This window comes from Pieris brassicae, chromosome 3 (genome assembly GCF_905147105.1).
Source record: "Pieris brassicae chromosome 3, ilPieBrab1.1, whole genome shotgun sequence".
Taxonomy (NCBI): domain Eukaryota; kingdom Metazoa; phylum Arthropoda; class Insecta; order Lepidoptera; family Pieridae; genus Pieris; species Pieris brassicae.
The window spans coordinates 13,461,525-13,481,671 of NC_059667.1; the positions used below are offsets into that span (position 1 = coordinate 13,461,525).

The following is a 20,147-nucleotide window of genomic DNA, read 5'->3' on the forward strand; positions in this document are numbered from 1 at the left end:
ATCATCAATTTGAAAACAAATGTCTTTAACATCTTTGATAATGTCTACATTTGTTGTTATTAAATTTTGTTGCTGTATCTGGTAAAGTTTGGAGCTATTTTTAAATATTTGAATGAGTTCAGGGAATACTCAGAATTCAATCGTACTAATACCGTGTTATGCTTCGTATAGTTCGAACAACTGGCAATACGAGAACCAATGTTATGTCTATAATAATACAGAACCTTCAACTGCTGGGGTGTGTATTTTTCATTAATTTAAGTCGACACCGACTGGAACTCGCCTGATTTTAATATGTACTTCTTATTTAAATACTACATTATTCAATAAATTGTAGCTGCTATGCGGCTACAAATAAAACAAAAAATATATTTATTATGAAAAACGTTAAGTCGTTAAAATAGAATAAGGTTCTACATGCCGTCATGGAGTGATCAAGCACGATGTGCAGATGCATGTTCATACATGTGTGAACTCATTCGGCTCGGAAATTATGAACGGTACTAAGTAATCCACAATACGCATTGTTTGATTAATAACAACGTTTATTTAGAAAATTACTCTTTTATTAGTGAACACACAAAATAATTTAAAACGCAAGTTGTTAAATCTTTAAAATACAGTATTCGTTAGAAAAACGTTCATCTTTCGACGCGGATCTGTGCTCAAGGATCACTCTGCGTATCCTATTTTAAGTAGTTCTAAAGTTTCCAATGGGGTGAATTTGGGAGGTAATTTGTCGCTAAAATCCTTATTTATTGCAACAGAGAAGTTGGATCGGCCCCGGGGGCAAATTCGCGAAGTTGGCTCCTTTAACTTCGCTCCACTGAATACCTACCGACACCTTGAACACATATTGAGGTTGAATCGTTTTGTTTCCCTTGATATACGGCCGAAGTGAATAGGTAAGCTATGCACCGCCGATGACATTAAACTTTTTTAGAATTTGTTAGACCAATTATAGTTGGAAATTTCACCTCTTCATTTCGCAATTATGAACACCACATTTAAAAAAATCCTATTGTTATATTTATTCCTTTATGGTGTTGTCTTTAAATTATTGTTTAGGTAATGTTTACTACAATTTTATATAGTAACTAAAAACTTGGAATAACGTGTTAAGGAGATACGGAAGTTCGCGTCCGCTTCAGTTTGTTGGTGGATTTGAGTTGAACAATATTGTTTTACAAATATTTGCATAGCTCTTTCAGTGTTTGCACAGCGCTTGTAGATCAGCGCTACAGTACGCTGTCCAACATTAAATTTTATGTGTTTAATAATTGAATTATTCAATAGCCGTTTACTGTTATTATTTTAAATAAAATAATACGTTGTCTTTGAGAATTACGGTAAGATCAAAGTCGAGACTCAGCATGAACTATGTCTACCGGTTTTTCAAACCCTATAAGTTTTGGGTTTACGGGATCCACATTTAGCGCCAAGTTTTATCTCTGAATCTTAGGGTTACAGGTTTTCATTTAGTTTCATGTTGGTTTGATACATTAAAAATCTGAATTTAGTAAGAATTCTGTAGATAGTTTTGCTTAAAATGACATACAATGTATGTAATGGAAGCATATCACGCCACCTTAGCGATTTCAATGTCAATATTAAAGTATAAGTTTGCGACAACAACGCAGACTTTCATAATTCTAACTATTACTTATGGTGTTATTTATTAAAATTGTTGCTAGTTCTAGGGACTGTTGTTGCTATGTTGTAGGGACTGGTTGCGCCTTTATATAACTATGTACAAGAAATGTTTTTAAGGCTGGCGTAGTTACTTAAATTTCACGATACTGTAGGCAATAATCGGATGTTTCATAACAATTAGTTATTCCGTCTTATGGAGAGCTTTTAGAGGCACTCAAAGTGCCATTACCGAAATCAGCTGACAAAAATGACGTTCATATTTAAGAAACAAAGCAGTGGAGCTACAGCCCTTGATCTTTTCCTTTGTATCTGTTGCATTATTTTATTTATGATAAATTTATTAATCAGTCTTAGTTCCTGACACAGTGTTTTCTGTCTAAGCAAGTCTCTTTGTGCGTAATAATTTACTATGTGTACCAATATACCAATGGCGCTAGAAGGTTACCAGGGACTTAGAGTTTTGTATCTGTTCCATGATAATTTCTAACAGGCAAGTGGTGACAGGTGAATCTTCTCTGACTGACACACAGTAGATTTTTTGGATTTAAGGCCCGGCATGTTTTTATATACAATAATAATGAATTTATTAGTTCTAACGGAACGTAGGATTTTAGTTTTGAGAGTCGAACGTTTTTACTAAGCTAATATACGACCTTTCTATTTAGCTTTATTAATAATATAGTCGAATGTAACATGGTTTATCGCAATTGTATCTAATTATCGGACACCGGCATTTCATGAAACACACATTGCGGTGGAGTTAATTAATTATAGACATTCAAATCCTGTAAAGCGACAACAATTGTTGTTCGGCTATAAACAATTTACACGGGTTAAAAGCATAATTAATATTTATTTAATATTAAATGAGTTTATATTTCAGATTTGAATTACAAGTTTCAATATAGTTCTAATTCATTCGTTTTTGGTCATGGATTACCATTTATGCAATAAATTCTTTAAAACTTTATAGTGGATTATAATAATTTTAATTTTCATTAATTCTACACTTTCTAGTTATAGTCACGGACTAGAACTGGTTATATGTGCGACAGGTTTGGGAACACTGAGAGAAGTGAGATGTATACTCTTTTGTAAAACAACAGCAACTTAGAAAATTTACGTTCTAAGGCGATTTCAATTAATTAAAAAATAATTAATTGTGTGCCGTAATATGTATTATTTTAATCGTGTAAACTAAAATATGCGTGTATTAAATTCTGGAAATTTTTATTTGTTGATGAATTATTTAAATCCGTTCGATGTACACGGCCGTTAAATAGTGGTCGGTAATTAGGACAAGAAGATTATTATTACTTAACTTTTAAAATTAAATAAACAAATGTAAAAACCTAATAACAAGTGTGGAAAACAGCTTGAATCCTTCTAGGCATGCTATGCTTTCCACGATGTTTTTAATATCTATTGAGGAATACGTTTCCACTCTTCTGCAATGACTCTTTTTATCTCCCTGGTATTTTGTGGAGCTGGTTGCACTAACCTTACTTGTTTTTTTGAACATCCCGGACCTCAATCTAATTGAGCATCAATTAGGTTGAAGTCAGGACTTCAAGCAGGCCAACGACTTCTTCCACGTACGCTTCCACGCCTAGAACGTTTTTGAATTTGTCAGAAGTTAAATAGTTACATTGTCGTACATAAAAAAGCAATCTTCTTTATAAGGAGTAGAAGTTAGCTTGTATAGGATAACTATAAATTAATAACGGTCTAACTAATATAAGAGCTATGCTAAAAGTTGCATAAAACAGACATAAACTACTATTATTCCCAAATATATACATGAAATCTTAAAACACATTTTCTTTCATTCTTTAATAAAATTTTACAGACGTCATATCTTTAAACATAACTATACTGCTGTCCTACTTCTATTGTATTCGTTGACGGGCGACTTTTAAAACATTTTTGAATATTTGTTATGAAAGTTGGGACATCTGAGGATTAGTGGCAACCCTGAGAAATGGTTGGATGGAATTGGAAAAGTTGAAACGGTGTGGGCTTGGATTACGCTTGGCCTTATTGATACAATAGTACGTGTGCAAAGTTATCAGATTTAGTGTATTGCGGTTCTCATTTTTCTTCTATTTACATTAAATTAATATATTTATTGGTGTTTTTTATCTTATATATTGGAGAGTATAGCCGTGGGTATAGTGTCAGATAACACTTCATCTGAGGTGATATTGTCCATCGACCCTCATAATATCAAAAAGATCGTTGTCGGCATTTTGATATTATGAGGAAGAAGATTAAATTAGTTTAATATACATTTTCTTTGGCTAATTCTCCGACTATATTATTAGCGGAGGTATTAAGTAACTTATGTGCGTATAGATATCATTAGCAAAATAACACTTCTAACTAGTATGATTAAGTACTTATTTCTGTTAACAATTTTTTTGTATTATATGTACAGAAAATTTTACAACACGGTGAGACACCTTGTATCAAGCTTTTGTTCAACATTATTTCTTTGAAGTTTGTCCATGTTATGTTCATTCTTATAATTCGTTCAGTATTCTACTTGTATCCATACATTGGACTGTTAGTAAGGTAATATCATCTCTTCAGTTGTCGTATCTTTATGAATTGGTACTTTTTAAAGTTTGCTAATTAATTTGGATATAACAGAAAATGCTGCTGTTTCCTCATAGTAGTGGTGCGTAACTAAGGTTATCCAGGCAAATCTGGACAGAACAAATCTATAAAGTATCTGTCTGCTAAGTCGTCTGGAGCAGACCTCTAGCTTTTTATATAAGTTTAGTGTAAACTTATTCACTAAACTATTTGTTGCACGTGAGGAATGTTTATTGACTTTGTCATTTATTATTCAGAAAACTTTAAAAACAAAACACTAACAATCTTAATTTGACAGACACTATATACATAAATCAGATACCTAGTAGTATTTTAATATATTCATGTTATCATATAAGGCTGGCTATAAGCGTGCGATGGCTCGATCTGAATCACCGGCGTACTCTCGTAATGAAACTCGAAGTGGCGTTATAGTTGTTCCTTGAAATTTACAACACGGAGAAAGCTTATGACTAACGTCCGTCCTTCATGGCTGTCTAAAGCTATCTACTAAAATATACAAATTAAATCTTAAACTTAGGCCTAAAACTTCACGTTGTTAAAGGCACTCGCCGCCCCGTCCGCTATCTGCTATCTGCTATCTGATGGTAGTCTTTACCAGTTTTGTCTTTTGTTAACATAGCTTTTACACTTTTTTACCGGATTGAAGCTATGTGTTATTATAAACTTATAATTATTTTATATAATTTTAATTTTTTCCGTTTCGCGTACAGCATAAAATTTTTTTGAACGAGCAAATCTATAAGATCATCTTAGGGTCCATTTATACTAGTTGAAGCGCATCGAAGCGTCAAATTCTTCATAAATAAAGCGACACGCACGCCGAACGAATGCGTGCACACTCCTTTACGTGTAGTAATGGGCATGAACGGTAGTGCTATTGAATCACTTGCCAGTTAATTCTTGACTTTTGGGTTAAATAGGCATTAATATTTTTGCACCAGGTACTTTAATGACACAGACTGACTTCAGACTGATGACGCATAGGTTCGCTAGTGAGCACGTGGATTCGCGAGAATGCGCGCGCACCAATCAGCGTTGGTCACCCGCAGACTCGCGACTCCGAGGAATGCGCGCGTCTTTTTGAAATCTCAGAAGTAATGTGTGCGTTACACAGTGGAGTTAAGGTTGAATTGTTATATTCAGTTTTGGATAAACGCTTCGATGCGCTTCGACTCTGCAGTTGTATAAATAGACCATTACTCACATATATAATATGTGAGTAATGGTAATGGCTTATTTGCTCAATAGTTGCTGTATAAAACGCCAGGTCTAATACTGCCTATTTACTTTCTAAAAACGATTTCCAATCACTCAATAAATGCCTGCAATTGGCACTCACTAATAAAGTGCCGTTTCCAATTATAACGAAACCCTATTTTGATTTTTTCCTTAATATCCGTAGCGCGGAAGTATGTACTGGAAGCACAAACGTTTTATTTAGGCCTGTATATGTTCACCCTAATGTGAATACACAATTCAGTATGAAAACTATTGTAGAATAATAATGAACACAATTAATGTTATTAATGAAGAGCACGACAGCTATTTCAATTATGGAAAGTTAGTTAACGTGTTAGAGTTCAAATAAACTTTTAACTTGCTAATGGAATTATGTTGTGTATTTAAATTTTAGAAGAATTATAGACGAAAGTTTAAAAATTAATTGTTATAAATACGTACATTTACGTGCGCTAGATACGTACATACTAATTCAATTGTCTTAAGTCCCAAGTATGTTCAATACTATACAATTTTTAATTTAAACTTCTACAATAAAATACTTTCTTTGTCTCTTTCATTTTTTTAAGCAAAAGGCTGAAACAATTGAATATTCAAAATTAAAGTTCTAGTTCGTACTATGGTTGCTACGGAGGTGCTACGGAGCTACGATGTTGGTAGACATGTACTATATAGTTCTATTGTAAAGTTGTTTTAATATTACTGAATTTTTTAAGCATATATTTATCTTTTTATGTATTATTATATTGTTCGTCAAAGTATGAGCAGGTAAGGTAAACTTAAAAATTATTGAGATAACCAATAACAGAGAATTAAATTTAAAATCATTTAATTATGACACTAATTTGTGAACAAGTTAAATTATATACTATATAAGGTGTTATCAAAGTTAGTTTTATGTAGAATAAATATCATATTTCTTCAGTGTTGAGGTATTTTTAAAGATGCTACTCACGCTCGCCTCACACTTTCTGGTCACGTCTCGAAAGGGGTGAGGCCGCCAATTCAACGAATTTTCATAATGGCCGTCATCAAATTGTAAGATATCTGTATCTATAAATAGTAGATTGCACTTTGATGCCTAAATTAGTCACTCAAATATTTAATTTGAGAAAGACATTAAATTGAGTAGAGGTATCTTCGATCAGTATTGCATGCCTGAAATTAATTAATTAGATTAAGCTAGTGGGTGCGTTATCATTATTAATCGCTATACTCTGCGGCTGATGGATAGCCGCGAGGACTATATCAATTATTCATCTGGCAATTTTGTCCGGCCACAATAGTCAGTCAAGGCCTTGTTAGAGGAAAATGGGTATAAACATCAGTACTACTACAAAACGCTGAAATTAAAGTGGTATATATACATAGAAATACACTTGTCTGCGATAACTATTTACATTTACATCACATACAGAACATACACCTAAAAAAAAACAGTACAACATTAAAACCTCAACCTTTGAGTTTTTTGAGAGGTTAGTTTTCTCTGAGGGTACGAATAGTAACGGCGGTCGATGTCAACTCCTAACCTCCTGAGGTCTCGGGTATATGATAACCATTATTATTGGTTATCTATGCGTGTATAAATTCAGAAAGAAAACGGTTTAATATATACAAAATACAATACAACATAAAACATTTTGAATGTATGTCATAAAGCTCTCGAGCAAACATGACAAGAGTATGTGTGTGTATAACATTTGAATTTCAGCGCTTTGTTAAGCGTACTGATTTTTATTACTTTCGCAAATAGTAACATGCATTAACATACATACTATGCCTAACGGCACAGTTATAAATTTTACGATTTTTGGAATCCACGACGACGTCGCTCGAAGTCATGTTTGTTTGAATATCTGAACCGCAATCATTTACGAGGTCAGACCCTATCATTTATTTTCATTATGTTCCATTTATGCGTAGTCGATATTCTTTATATGCTTACCTTCTTACGTACTTCGAATATTTTAGATTGGTTTTTTATAATAACATTGATGTTTAAAGCGTAACAACCTTTTTTGGGACATAGTATCAGATTAAAACCATTTTTTAAATATTTTTTGTAGGTAGATAAATAATCTGTGACCGACGTCTTGACAAATTGTGCGTCTTTAGACACACCTTTACTGTATCCGCAAGTGTTTGTTGCATACCATTGGTGTCGAACGCACCTTGCGTTTGAAGAAAAGCTTTTTCTTCGATCTAAAGAGCTTTTGAGCACTTTAAGCACTGATTGGCCCGAAGGGCCTAATGGCTAAGGTTGAGGAGTTGTAGAAATCCTTAGCGGTCGGAATAAATTTATGGTTTGACGGCGTCGTATTATAGTCGTAATATCAACCTTATAAACGGCCGACAATAATACTATCAGGATATTTATTTATTTGATTAAGTTTCCGCTGCTAATATAAACGCGTAGTAAGATGCATATACATTTCAAAAATATGATTATTATTAATTTCACTCTATCATAACATACTATCTTTGTTATTCTTATACGTGTTTTGTTTTGTTAAAAGGGTTATTAAATCTATCGAAGAAGCACAAATAGAATGTCTAGAAATTTTAACATCATTTTCAAGTGAAGAATAAAAGTTCGTAGTCGTAAAAGTTATTCAAAGCAATATGTTATAACTTCTTGAAGTTGTTACGGTGTGAGCATATCGTTCGTAACTTGTTAGACGGTATATCAATTTACAAGGTAATCTTATTAGGAAACGAAGAATTCCTGTCTTAGTTATATAGTGGGTGGGGTCGTCATGGAAGTATCGAAATATATTTTTTTGAGAATTTAATAATCAACATTGTTATCATTCACATCTCTCATAAACTCCTATGTCCTCCATCTAGCGTAGAATCTGTTAAAGTTCTGTTAAAGTGTTAAAGTTCTTCTCGGTTCGGACGGAATATTAAGGTTGCCGTCTGCAAGGAAGTGCTTGGTCCGGTTCATAGTGATTTAGATCTGATTTTAGGCACATAATCATCGCGTTTATTTATATAAAACAGGGGGGAACAGCTCATCTGGTGTTTACTGATACTGCCGCCAATTGATACTTAATGCCAGAGGGCACGCGAGTACGTTGCCTGACTTTTAAGTATTGGTTTGGTTTTTGAAGAACCCTAACTCGAATTGGTTCGGCAATACTTCAGTGGGCAGCTTCCACATAGTGGTGGTGCGCGGCTGCCTTAAGCAACGATCCGTTGTGGAACGAGGGAAGATGATGATGGAGGAATTTAATTTGCCCTGGTTGTTGGCTAGCTTGGTCGTTGCGCCATTTAGCTTGCGGAACTTTCCAGGAGTATGACCTGGACGGGAATGATTCACATCTCTACACAATATAACTGTTATACTTAACTAAATTGTATTTTATTATTTATGTAGAATAAATATTACGCATATTTAAACGGCATTATATCAATAGATAGTGATTGAATTAAAAGTTTATGTGTAGTTTCTACATGTGAAGTTGGGTCGGGCTTTGAAAATACTTAACTAATTAAAAAAAGTATTAATACATAAAATTCACATTTCACCAGCAAGTAAATGTTACTTTAACACTTTTTAATCAATTGGAGAACCCGTACATTACCACAATATATCCCCGATGTAAAAATTTGCATATAAATTTGCATTTGGGTGTATTGCGACTACTATTAAAGATAGATAAATAATGTTAAGCATGTTTTATATTAAGACACATTTTTTATGTATAAGATTTTAATGAAAATAGTTATTTCGATTGCACAATTTCATCCGCGTAGAATTGGCATCCTTTTTTATTACTATACTTTTATAAGCTATTTAAATTTGTTGCTAGACAGTCAAAATGTCTTCATACATGAACCATATCACACCATAGCAGTCATCTATATATAAAAAAAGGAATCCCTATTTCCCTTGGTCACGGCATCACGCGTGAACGGCTTAACCGACTCCGCTAATTCTTTGTTATTGTCAGGAGAAGGTTCTTATGAACGAATAAAAATTTGCGGGGAAAATTAGAAAATTTAAGAATACTTAACCACGATATTAAGTAATCCTGACTTTTGTTAAGATAGCATTTTTTTTTCATTTCATTCAAACTTTTTCGATGTGACCTTATGGCGTTTGACATAACATTGACAGAATGCGTGCTGCAAATATCGTCAAAAAGGATATAAGAAAACTGAATATCGTTTAAATCAAATGCTTCAAACGGAGTTATCATACTGATAATTTACATATAAAATAATTAAATTATGATTTCTAACAAAAAATGAATTTCTTAGTGCACAATACAAAGTTTAATTAAATATGGAGTTTTGGTAAGTTTGAAATATTTTTTTAGTTAATTATACCAAACAACAACGTCTGCCGGGTCCGCTAGTTATAGATTTAGAGACTAATTTAAAAAGACATGCACAATGTTTTCAACCCCTTAATCTAGGTTGAACACTTTCCTGTACATTTAGGTACAGACCATTTAAATTACCGTACGATTAGGATGAATTTTAAATAGCCATGATTATAGGCTTACCACTATTCATCATAGAAATTACACACGTTTTGACATAGTAATATCGCCTTAATAGGACTTTAGCGTTGTGTTCTTGCCTTGTAAATTAACACGCTCTATTATAATTATTGTAAAGTGTATTTATGATTCAATTACTACGTGTAAATACTGATTTATTCATTGTCATGACTTTAAAAGTAAAATCAGCTTTATGTCCTAACTAACGTTGTTAACGTGACGTTTTCATATATAATCTTAACTATTATAAAATAAAACATTTAATATCACTATATATCAATTAATTCTTGAAAAAACACTGTATGGTTTTAATTATAATAAAACCAGACCACTGGCGTGCCTTGATAAAGTTTGGTTCTAAATACTATAGTTATCTTAATTATTTTTTAAATATCCCTGAAATGTTTTATTTTTAAGAAAATAATAAAAATGCTGTCCTTACCTTACTTAGTTTAGTTGCGGGCAGTACCTGCTATTAAAATAAATTGTCGTTTTTAAAAAAGGTAATACTCACCCTATATTATTTCTTTAAACAGTCATTGTTTCGTGAGATATTTTATCCTAAACATTTGCATTGAATCACATTAGAGCCATACTTAATAAAAGGTGAAAATGATATAATACATTTTAGTATACTCTTAAACGTATTAATAAAACATTACGTTTTATTAAAACGCATCATACTTAATAATTCAATGTTAGAAAATAAAATGGTTGAAATTTTTTACAGTGGCTGACCTTATCGTAAAATAAGTATCCAACGTATTTTGACACAGAATAAAAAAGTTACAGCCTATCACACAGCGAATTTATCTTTCATAATAAAACAAGATATAAGAAGAGATTGATGATAGGCATTATTTGTAGGAGATAGAGATGATTTCGACGCGAGCATATAAGTATATAATATTTATGTTCAGGTCAAATTACTATCATGCATTCCTTTTTACGTATCATACATTGTTATAGTGTTTATTAACAGTTGAATAATTGATGAAAATAGCAGTATTAAACGTATTCTGTATATGATAATAAAAATGATCCTGTAAGCAATAACTTATGTACATAATCATGTGTTGAAGCGGCCCCATAACACTATATCAATTGATTAATTAGAACCGATTTAAAATAATTTTTTATAATACATAAACTAATATTGTTTTAAATTATTAACTGTGGAAGCAAATTATAATATAATATAATTATATAATTATAATATATCTGAGGAGAACAATTCATTCATATGGCATCGGTTGCAACCTCCCTCACCAGGGGTGCGTTTAGGCCAGTTCGAGATATATGGCCCCTTCGGGTGCTAACGGGGTTCGCGCCCTGCTGATACAGGGAGGTACGGGGGCGGTCTACTAAGCCCTTGATAGGGGGCGCGCAAGGAGACTAGGGCTCCGCTCGCAGCGCGGAACCATTCAATTGTCAATTCATTATCCTAAATTCTTCTCCACATGTATTAGTCAGAATCCTAACCGAATATCTAATAAACGCGGAATTTTTCTAAAATACAAAGACAAAGGCAGCCTTCAGGTAGTCTGGCGTGTTTAAATATTTGGTAGCAACTGGTGTCAAGGTATTTTATGAATCAATATGACTTCGAAGCATTTATAAAAAGATTATTCACCGTTTATAAAGGTCGGCAACGCATATTTAAGCCAACTGGCGTTGCAGATTTCAACATACAATTTTTGCTACGCTGTTTAGTTTATTAGTAATTTTCGAAGCGTAGAATATTCTACATTATAATAAAGATGCGTTATATAACACCATACATACATAACTACGTCCATAACATGTTTTATGATGGTCATTTGAAGACGTTATGGTTAAAGGTTGGCATAAGTCTCATTATCTTACACCTGGGACGTGTGGTCGTTACAAACGTTATGACGGAAAGTGCTCATTGCACCTTCGTATGCAAATATTCACAAACTAAACTCTAATTATTACTATGCGGTTTTAAGTCGACTATTTCCTTCTAACAATTGATTTTTTTTTACCTTTGCGGTAGAGCGATTCGAATAGTAGACCAGTCACTTAGCGGCTAGATCGGTTGTCGTTGCGTAGTGATATGGGGTAGGGTCTCTTTGAAACTTCTACCGAATTTATCGTGGAGTGTGTTCAGAGCAGTTGTTCGGATTAATACATGCAACTGAGTTTCAGCATCGGATGTTAAGGCAGACTGCGAAATTCCAACCGTAACACTTCGATGTCCGTCGTTTCACAATTTAGCATTTTAAGGCAGTTTTGCCGTGCTTCAACACTATGAACCTGCTGCCCACCGATGTATTTCCAAACCAATTTGACTTAGGGCCCTTCATGCACTATATTTCATGAAAAGAGCGTACAAATTCTTAAAAGGATGACAACCCACTTGCGTGGCCTCTGGAAATGTGAGTGTGTAAGGGCGGCGGCGGTATCACTTAACATCAGGAGAGCATCCTGTCCATTTTCTAAATAAATAAAAAATATGAGACTTAAGGATACCCTTGTCTTAAATTAAGTCTTTAATATGACTCATAGGTAGAATATACGAATAATAAAATAATATATTCAGGAAACAACTTTAAAGTACGAATTTTTGCCTCATATTTAGGTTTTTAAAATGGAAGAAAGATCTGGAATTCGCAAATTAAATACATCTAATTGTAATTTTAAATTGCTTATGAATTAAACATGAAGTTACAAATACGAAAATATCAAAACGTAGTTTTCGTACTGAGAGGTAATTAATTCGTTTTTTGACCGCTCAAAAATATTGTGTACTTTAAGACAATTTTACATTTAAGTTATTAAATTTAATAAATGTTTAATTAAAAACAATTAAAATTTCTATCAATATAACTCCATTGATCAAAAAGAGAATTAACAGAAAGAGTGAATGTAAATACAAAACATTTAATTATTATTGGGTAAAAAATAAAGAAATAAAAATGTGTTTATTCATTATGTGGGTTCCCAGCTCTTCTATAACAAACTTAATTATAAACTCCTATAATACTGGTATATGTATAACTTAATCACATCTTTAATTTAAGTAAGTATATCAAATTAAGATTTCAACAATAATAACGTAACGTTTTCATATACATGTGTATTATTGAAAATATTTGCTGTGTACAAGCTTTATTATTTATTAGAAATTTTCTATATAAAGATTCACCAAGGCCTATTTAATTGTAGACCGAGATTTACACATAAGAAAGGAGTCGTCTATTCTGAATGCGGAAAAACTTTAGTGCTATACTAGACACGGTTACGTAAATTATACGAAGCTACAAAAACAGTAACTAGTTAGAATGAGAGCGAATAGGAGTTGAAAAGTAAACGAACATGAATTGGATTCGTTCCCGGTCCGTGTGAGCTATGAATGTTGAAATGAGAACATCGAAAATTACTTCTGTGACTGACGCAGTTAAAATGAATGAGGCACAGTAATAAATTTAAAGGCAGTTTAATTGCGTACGGGCTGTAGGAAGATTATTGCAATTGTTATTAGTTGTTAACGGAACGACTGAACTCCTTGTGTTCATTGTTTTGCATTGTTTCATGTTTGAATTTATATTCATTCTGTTTCATTCATATTATTAAAGTTCTATAAAGATTTTAGTACACGTAATCTCACTAATAAGCTTGATAAAAATATCATAGTTCGTTTTTTAACTAAATCAAAAATTGTGTATGGAATGGATAACAAATGGGAAGGCAAGGCAAGTACAGAGCAGCAGAAGTAAAGATAGAGATCTAGAAGTAGCCATAGGAATATCGGTATGGAGGCTGTTATAAATTATCTATGCCTGGGATTCTATAGACGTACACAGATATGCACACGCGAACACAGGCAATAAACAATTGCCAAATCTTACATACATCTTTGTGTAAGACTAAGTCAATCATAAAATAAAAAAAATATAATCTCGTAATACGGTAAATTGAATGTATCTTCACTCTTAGACACTCTATAGACACAGGGAAAATAATTTTAGTTCTTTTCTCCGAACCACAGTTAAAGTAAAATTTAAAAAGTTATTCTCTGGGCAGTCTGTGGTATCAGTAAAGTCATATCGCTCAATGAGGGTTTGAGTTGACAGACATTTCAATTAACTTGGAGCCAAGTTGAGCCGAACTTATGCTTTCTACAATATTCGATACACCTGGCTCTGCATTTATAAGATATTATACTCTGAGATTGGTTTTATAAATAATATCTTTTATATAACGATTTAGACTTATGGCTTTCATAAACAAATAAGTAATCTTTTTTAAGGATAAATACATTTTTACAGTAATAAAATCATGAAGAATAAATTAAGACACTTTGATATAATTAAACTCAAAAAAGTGATTAATTTATGTATATTCAGATTTCCTTGATAGTTGATAGGATAGACCCAGATGTAAAAGTGCAGTTACAATATTTTAGTTTAAGGATAAGATGGTTTAGTATTTTGTGTGTATCTCAGTACCATTATCATCAAATTTGATTTAATTTAAAATATTATTAGCATAATGTTAATAAAAATGCGTACATAGAAAGAAAATCTATTGGTGCACAGCCGGAAAATTTTAACTCTAGCTCAAACGGTGAAGGAAAACATCGTGAGGAAACCAGCTTGCCTTCGACCCGAAAAGTCGACGGCGTGCGTCAGGCACAGAAGGCTGATAACTTACTTGCCTATTCAATTAATAAATGATCGTGAAACAGATACAGAAATCTGAGGCCCAGACCTAAAAAGGTTGTAACACCATTGATTAATTATTTTTATTTTTAAAATAATATTATCATTTATTACCTTGAAATAAATATGACTTCCGCTTTGAATTTGTATACAAATTAGACATTATTTGCCTTCGATATTGTAGTAAGATATACTAGTAAGGAACTGTTTTGTTAAAATCAGAAAATTAGCATTTTACCACGTACAATTTTTTTTTTCGGAAAATAGCGCGTTAATCTGTTGCATGAAAATACCTTAGTCTCTAGTAAACCGCTTTTAGGTACGGAAATAAAGATTTTTATAATTTCATCAATCATAATGCTATGTGCGAAATAAAACAAAAGGATTTTAAATTTAAAATCCGCCAGCTGCTTTGAAAAGAGAAGCGAAAATTTGTCACATATGCGCCGCGAGCTGTCATGCGGCAGAACCACCGGTTTATCTAAACTAAAATAGTATTACTACACTGTTTAATTTATATAATCGGGATGTTTTTGAAAATTTGTGCTTTGTGTGGTTATTTTATAGCACCGTTATAATCCATAAAGACATTCTTGAAATAAATGCGCATTCTAAAACGTATTAAGTCACGTATACGGTGGACTGTGAATTATTCGATTAGGTTAATTATCACGGCTGTGAAATAATGTGTGACAGAGAGTTTCTTGTCAGCCTTCTCTTTCCGTCACACGTCATCAACATTTTAGGGGCCGGCCAGTTGCTCGTTTTCCTCGCGGTGTTTACCTTAATCATACTACTGTAAACGAATCTAAAACCTAAGAAATGATGCTAGGCTGCTCACGTACATATAGGTTCAGAGGTTGTTAGGATTAATACCTGCAGCTAAGTTTCATCATTGGACATTGAGGCAAAATACGAAATTCCACCCGTATTACCTTGACGTCTGTCGTTCCACAAATGAGCGTTTTAAGGGCAGTTTTTGCCGCGCACCATCACTTTGTAAAACCAGCTGCCCACTGACGTATTTTCTAATCAATTCGATTAAGGGCCTTTCAAGAAAAGAGCGTACAAATACTCAAAAGGCCGGCAAAGCAGTCGCGAGCTCTTTGGCATTGAGTGTACATGAGCAGCGATATCACTTATTATCATCAGGTGAGCCTCCTACCCATTCGCTCCTTTTTCTATAAAAAAATAATTTGGTTGAGCTTAAAAAGACAACAAAGCAATGTCTTCAGTAAATACTAAATATTGAAGGAAGTGAACACGTAATTGGAATCCTTTCACAGAAATTGTTTAGAGAGCATTGCAAGTGTATTGGCCCGTCGTGGTTCGAGGATTGGCCACCGTCCAGCTGCGCTCTTGAAGAGAGACAAATTGTGTACTTTGTAATATTACTTATTCGCTACACAAACTTAGTATAGCTTAAAAGTTGATACAAGACATTTACTGTAATTTGAAAAATCTCACTGGTGCTCAATATCAATTTTAAATCGTCTATATTCTTGACAAAAACGTGTTAACTCAAGAACTATACGCGCTGGAAACTTTTATTAAAACCATTTTAACTAGGTTAGCAATATTAAAACAATAATAAATAATCTCAATAGCTACGCAACAGTGAGGTATAGGTACAGAACTTTCCTCTTTCAACGGGGCCAAAAGTAATTTAACTTGATAAAAGTACTATTTGCTAAACTAGTGTGTTTTACCGTGGCCCGTGCCGCTAATAAAACATTCAGTTATTCGCGCTGTAGTTTCACAGCTTGATATCATTACGAGCTATTACACAAATAAGAAAACTTTCAAAGGACTCATATATTTAGGGTTGAATTATACTGAGTAAAATGCTTCGTAAAAAAAGCTGAACTTTCTAAAGATTGACCGAAGACCCTTGAATTCTTTTTTATTTATTTATTAAAATTCACCACATCATATAACTACAATATATGTTACAATTTATCTTTTTTTAAATATATAACAGTTATGGTAAACATAAATGTTACAGAAAAATAAAATTATACACTTCCAATTTGAGATTTTAGAAGTAAACAGATAGGAACTTAAAAAAGTTTATTTTTTTAAATCAATCAGTCCACTACGGAATATGTCAATATGTCAAGCTCACATGTAGTGTTTTTCTAGGCTTTTGTATGTGCTTATTATTTGACATTCATAAATAATAGTGAATATTCTGTATGTGTTATTGAAATTTATCCTATTATAGACTAAAATAATTTAATTCAGAAATATTCAACCTATATGTTATTGAACCCAAATAGAAAAATAAAAAGAACAATTTAACTTCGCCTCGTCATGATTGTATATTTGAAACTTTAAGTAAAAACCGTATAATTTAATAAACAATTTTTCTTTATATAACTAAACTTGTTGTTACAAAACTGTAGTGTTCCACTTCAACCTTAAAGAAAACCATCTTGTATATACAATGAAGAATTATTACATATTGAAAACATTTTGTAAGAGAATTTTCCTCGTCGGCACGGGGAATTTTTGGTACGAAAACGGCGAGATAGGAGATGATTCTAGTATATATTACAGAACACTCTCTTCGATTTTATTTTTTGCCTATTGTTTTATGACTTTACTGGAAATAATGGCAGCTTTTATGGGTGACTTTCCGGAAGATGAGAGACGTGATTCGATTACACTTTCTGTGAGTCACTCGATACTATTGATAAAGATATTCTCGATAATTTACAATAAAATAATCATCAAACAGCACATGTATGATATAGTACGTGTTTGTGAACGGTACGAGAAGGAATCATTGCTAAAGGAGAGATATCGATTTCTGAAGATGAACGTTTTGGCGTATTGTATTACTGTTTATAGTTCAGCCGCTTTTTTTGTTCTTGAAGGACTTAAGAAAGCTTATTCAGGTAGTATAAATTCACTGAAGGAAGTCATTTTATAAGGCATTTAAGATCTCGTAAATTATGCTTTATGATATACTTTATTTTAGGCTCGCATTTTGTGACTATAATAACATATTACCCAAGCCATAACAATGATACCGGACTGGCAACATTTATCCGAATTTTCAACACGGTTATCTTATATATAATGTTATTAAGTATGATAATTGTTGATGGGTTTGCCATATCCAACTTAGTCATATTAAAATACAAGTTTATAACTTTGAGACATTACTTCGAAGATCTTAGGAAAGACGTTGAAAAGATTTGTGAAATGGGCAATTATAAAACGGCAGGGGAGAGGCTTACAAATGGTGTTATAGAAGGAATTGTTATGCATAAGGAGCTTCTAAGGTAATTTGAAATGTAACACTTTCATAATGTTGGGCTTTATTATTATTATTTAATAAAAATAATAGTATATGAAAAGCGAAGGAATAAGTATATTCTTATATATTCCAATTTTGTAAAGTTTTCATTGCTAATTAAATCTGCGCTGCTCTATGGGACCTGGGTCATGAGTAGTTTCACTGACTTATACAGTGCCTGATATGTAAAGACCTAAATTTTATATAAAATGGCACACAATGGACAATTTCTATTTACTTACCATTTTGTAGCAAGTGGATTTATAGTCTTCTGTGTAACGCAGACGAAAACGACAGTTATGCCAAAAGTTGAGCGCAACACCTACCCACACTACAAACTACACAAAAACCCATATTCCATAATATTTCACAGACTGTCGCAAGTAATTGACAAGGTATTTGGAACAGCAATGGCTTTTCAGTTGTGTCAGAGTTCTGGAGCAGCAGTCTCTCTCATGTTACTATTTGCAGTAAGAAATCTTTTATATACTATATTTTTTTTTCTTTCCTTTTGTAATATCATTTTACTTGCAAATAATATAAGATAAACGTGTAATAATTTCTTGCATGATTCCTTATTGCTACACAAACAGCTACGGCGTAGATCCAGATATAAAATACCGGAAAGATAGTTCAATATCTGTATTGATAGTATAATTTAGACAAACTCCAAATAAATATTTTTTATTAATATTATATACTAATGGCATACCTAGAAGGATTTATATTATATATGTAGGTTCTATGTTATTCACATGAAATGGATGAGTTGATTATTAAAATATAATATAGTAATATAAAGTAATAATGTAGTAGCTATTAGTAATTAGTCATAAAAATACTAATAAACCTAATGTCTTTTTAGCTCTCCTCAGATTTTAATGTGTTTAAGTTCTCAGTATACGACATCGACAGGAGAAAAAACAATACCATAAACCACACTCCATTAATTTTATTAAATAGCTTTCAGAGAATCTAACATTATTTGCTAGTTTGAGGATTATTTCGTTTGTGGCAGCTTTATTCCTCTTGCTTGGTTTGTTTTTATGTAACGCTGGCGAAATAACTTATCAGGTACGTACTATAGGTTCATCTTCAAAGAAACTCTCGCACAGTTTTGTTCCATTAACTTAATAAAAAATTCACATAATTTTCATAAACATTATGTTTTAGGCATCGTTATTACCAGATGCAATATTTTATTGTGGCTGGCATCTCTGTCCTGCAAGATACAAAGGGCAGAGTCTCGGCAAAATAGTCTCCATATCCTGTATGCAAGCTCAACGGCCCATTGTTATGAAAGCTTTTAAAATGTTTGAGCTTACATACGTAACGTTTCTTCAGGTGAGATTTTTTGAAGTATCATTAAAATCCCTAAAGTTTATATCCTTAAAAGTAAACCTTCTTAAGATACATTTAATAAACTATTCTAAAGTTTATAGTTATAATGAATTGAAATGTTTCTTTCATTCCCTTCAAATTTATATAAGTTAGTATTTTTTAATTATAAGAAATTTAATGATTCATTTACAATTGTATAATTTACCCAGTTTCTGTTCAATTTAGGTCATCAGAGGAACATATTCAGTATTTGCGCTAATATATGCACAAAACCAGTGAGAAGAAATATGCAAAACCTAAATGGAACATAAATAACATATTATAATGTATATAAATACTATATATATCAATTTATAATATAAAGGCAACACACTTTTAAGGTTTGTCTAGGGGTTAGAGAAAGTCATAGTTTTCATAATTCATTCCCGAACAATAGTATACATTTAGACATTACTGCATTTGTTTAATTAAAATATTTTCTAAATGACATGAATGAGCCTTCTGCGAAGGTTTATCTATTAAACTACTAAGTTTCAATACACGCTGATTTCCGAACGAAGTTTTCCCTTACGACCATATGTATTGGGCGTATAGCAAAAAAACACGATTGAAGCCGGGATTCAAATTGTTGACCAATTGCACTCCTAACTACTAGTAACAGTGGTTGTTAAATAGTAAATAATAATATAGTAGTTGTGTAAATTATAAACTCATTATGGATTTGCTTTTTGAATTTTAAATAATTTTGTGTATATCTAAATAAGTATAAAGTAATAAACATTAATT

At 32.3% G+C, this 20,147-nt stretch overlaps 1 protein-coding gene across 3 annotated transcripts; it reads left to right on the forward strand.

Annotated features, from left to right (window-relative positions):
• The first annotated feature begins 69 nt into the window (after positions 1–69).
• On the forward strand, positions 70–19,786 carry LOC123707187. Of its 3 annotated transcripts, XM_045657039.1 has the most exons (7): positions 70–238; positions 768–905; positions 17,895–18,006; positions 18,394–18,490; positions 18,984–19,094; positions 19,194–19,364; positions 19,587–19,786. In XM_045657039.1, the coding sequence occupies exons 3-7, from the start codon at positions 17,927–17,929 to the stop codon at positions 19,638–19,640; spliced, it is 513 nt and encodes a 170-aa protein (XP_045512995.1). In that variant the 5' UTR covers positions 70–238; positions 768–905; positions 17,895–17,926; the 3' UTR covers positions 19,641–19,786. The 3 variants fall into 3 exon arrangements, with proteins under 3 accessions (XP_045512995.1, XP_045512993.1, XP_045512994.1); XM_045657037.1 differs by lacking the exons at positions 70–238; positions 768–905 and adding an exon at positions 17,163–17,616 and having other exon boundaries at positions 17,700–18,006; XM_045657038.1 differs by lacking the exons at positions 70–238; positions 768–905; positions 19,194–19,364; positions 19,587–19,786 and adding an exon at positions 17,163–17,616 and having other exon boundaries at positions 17,700–18,006; positions 18,886–19,019.
• Positions 19,787–20,147: the final 361 nt, after the last annotated feature.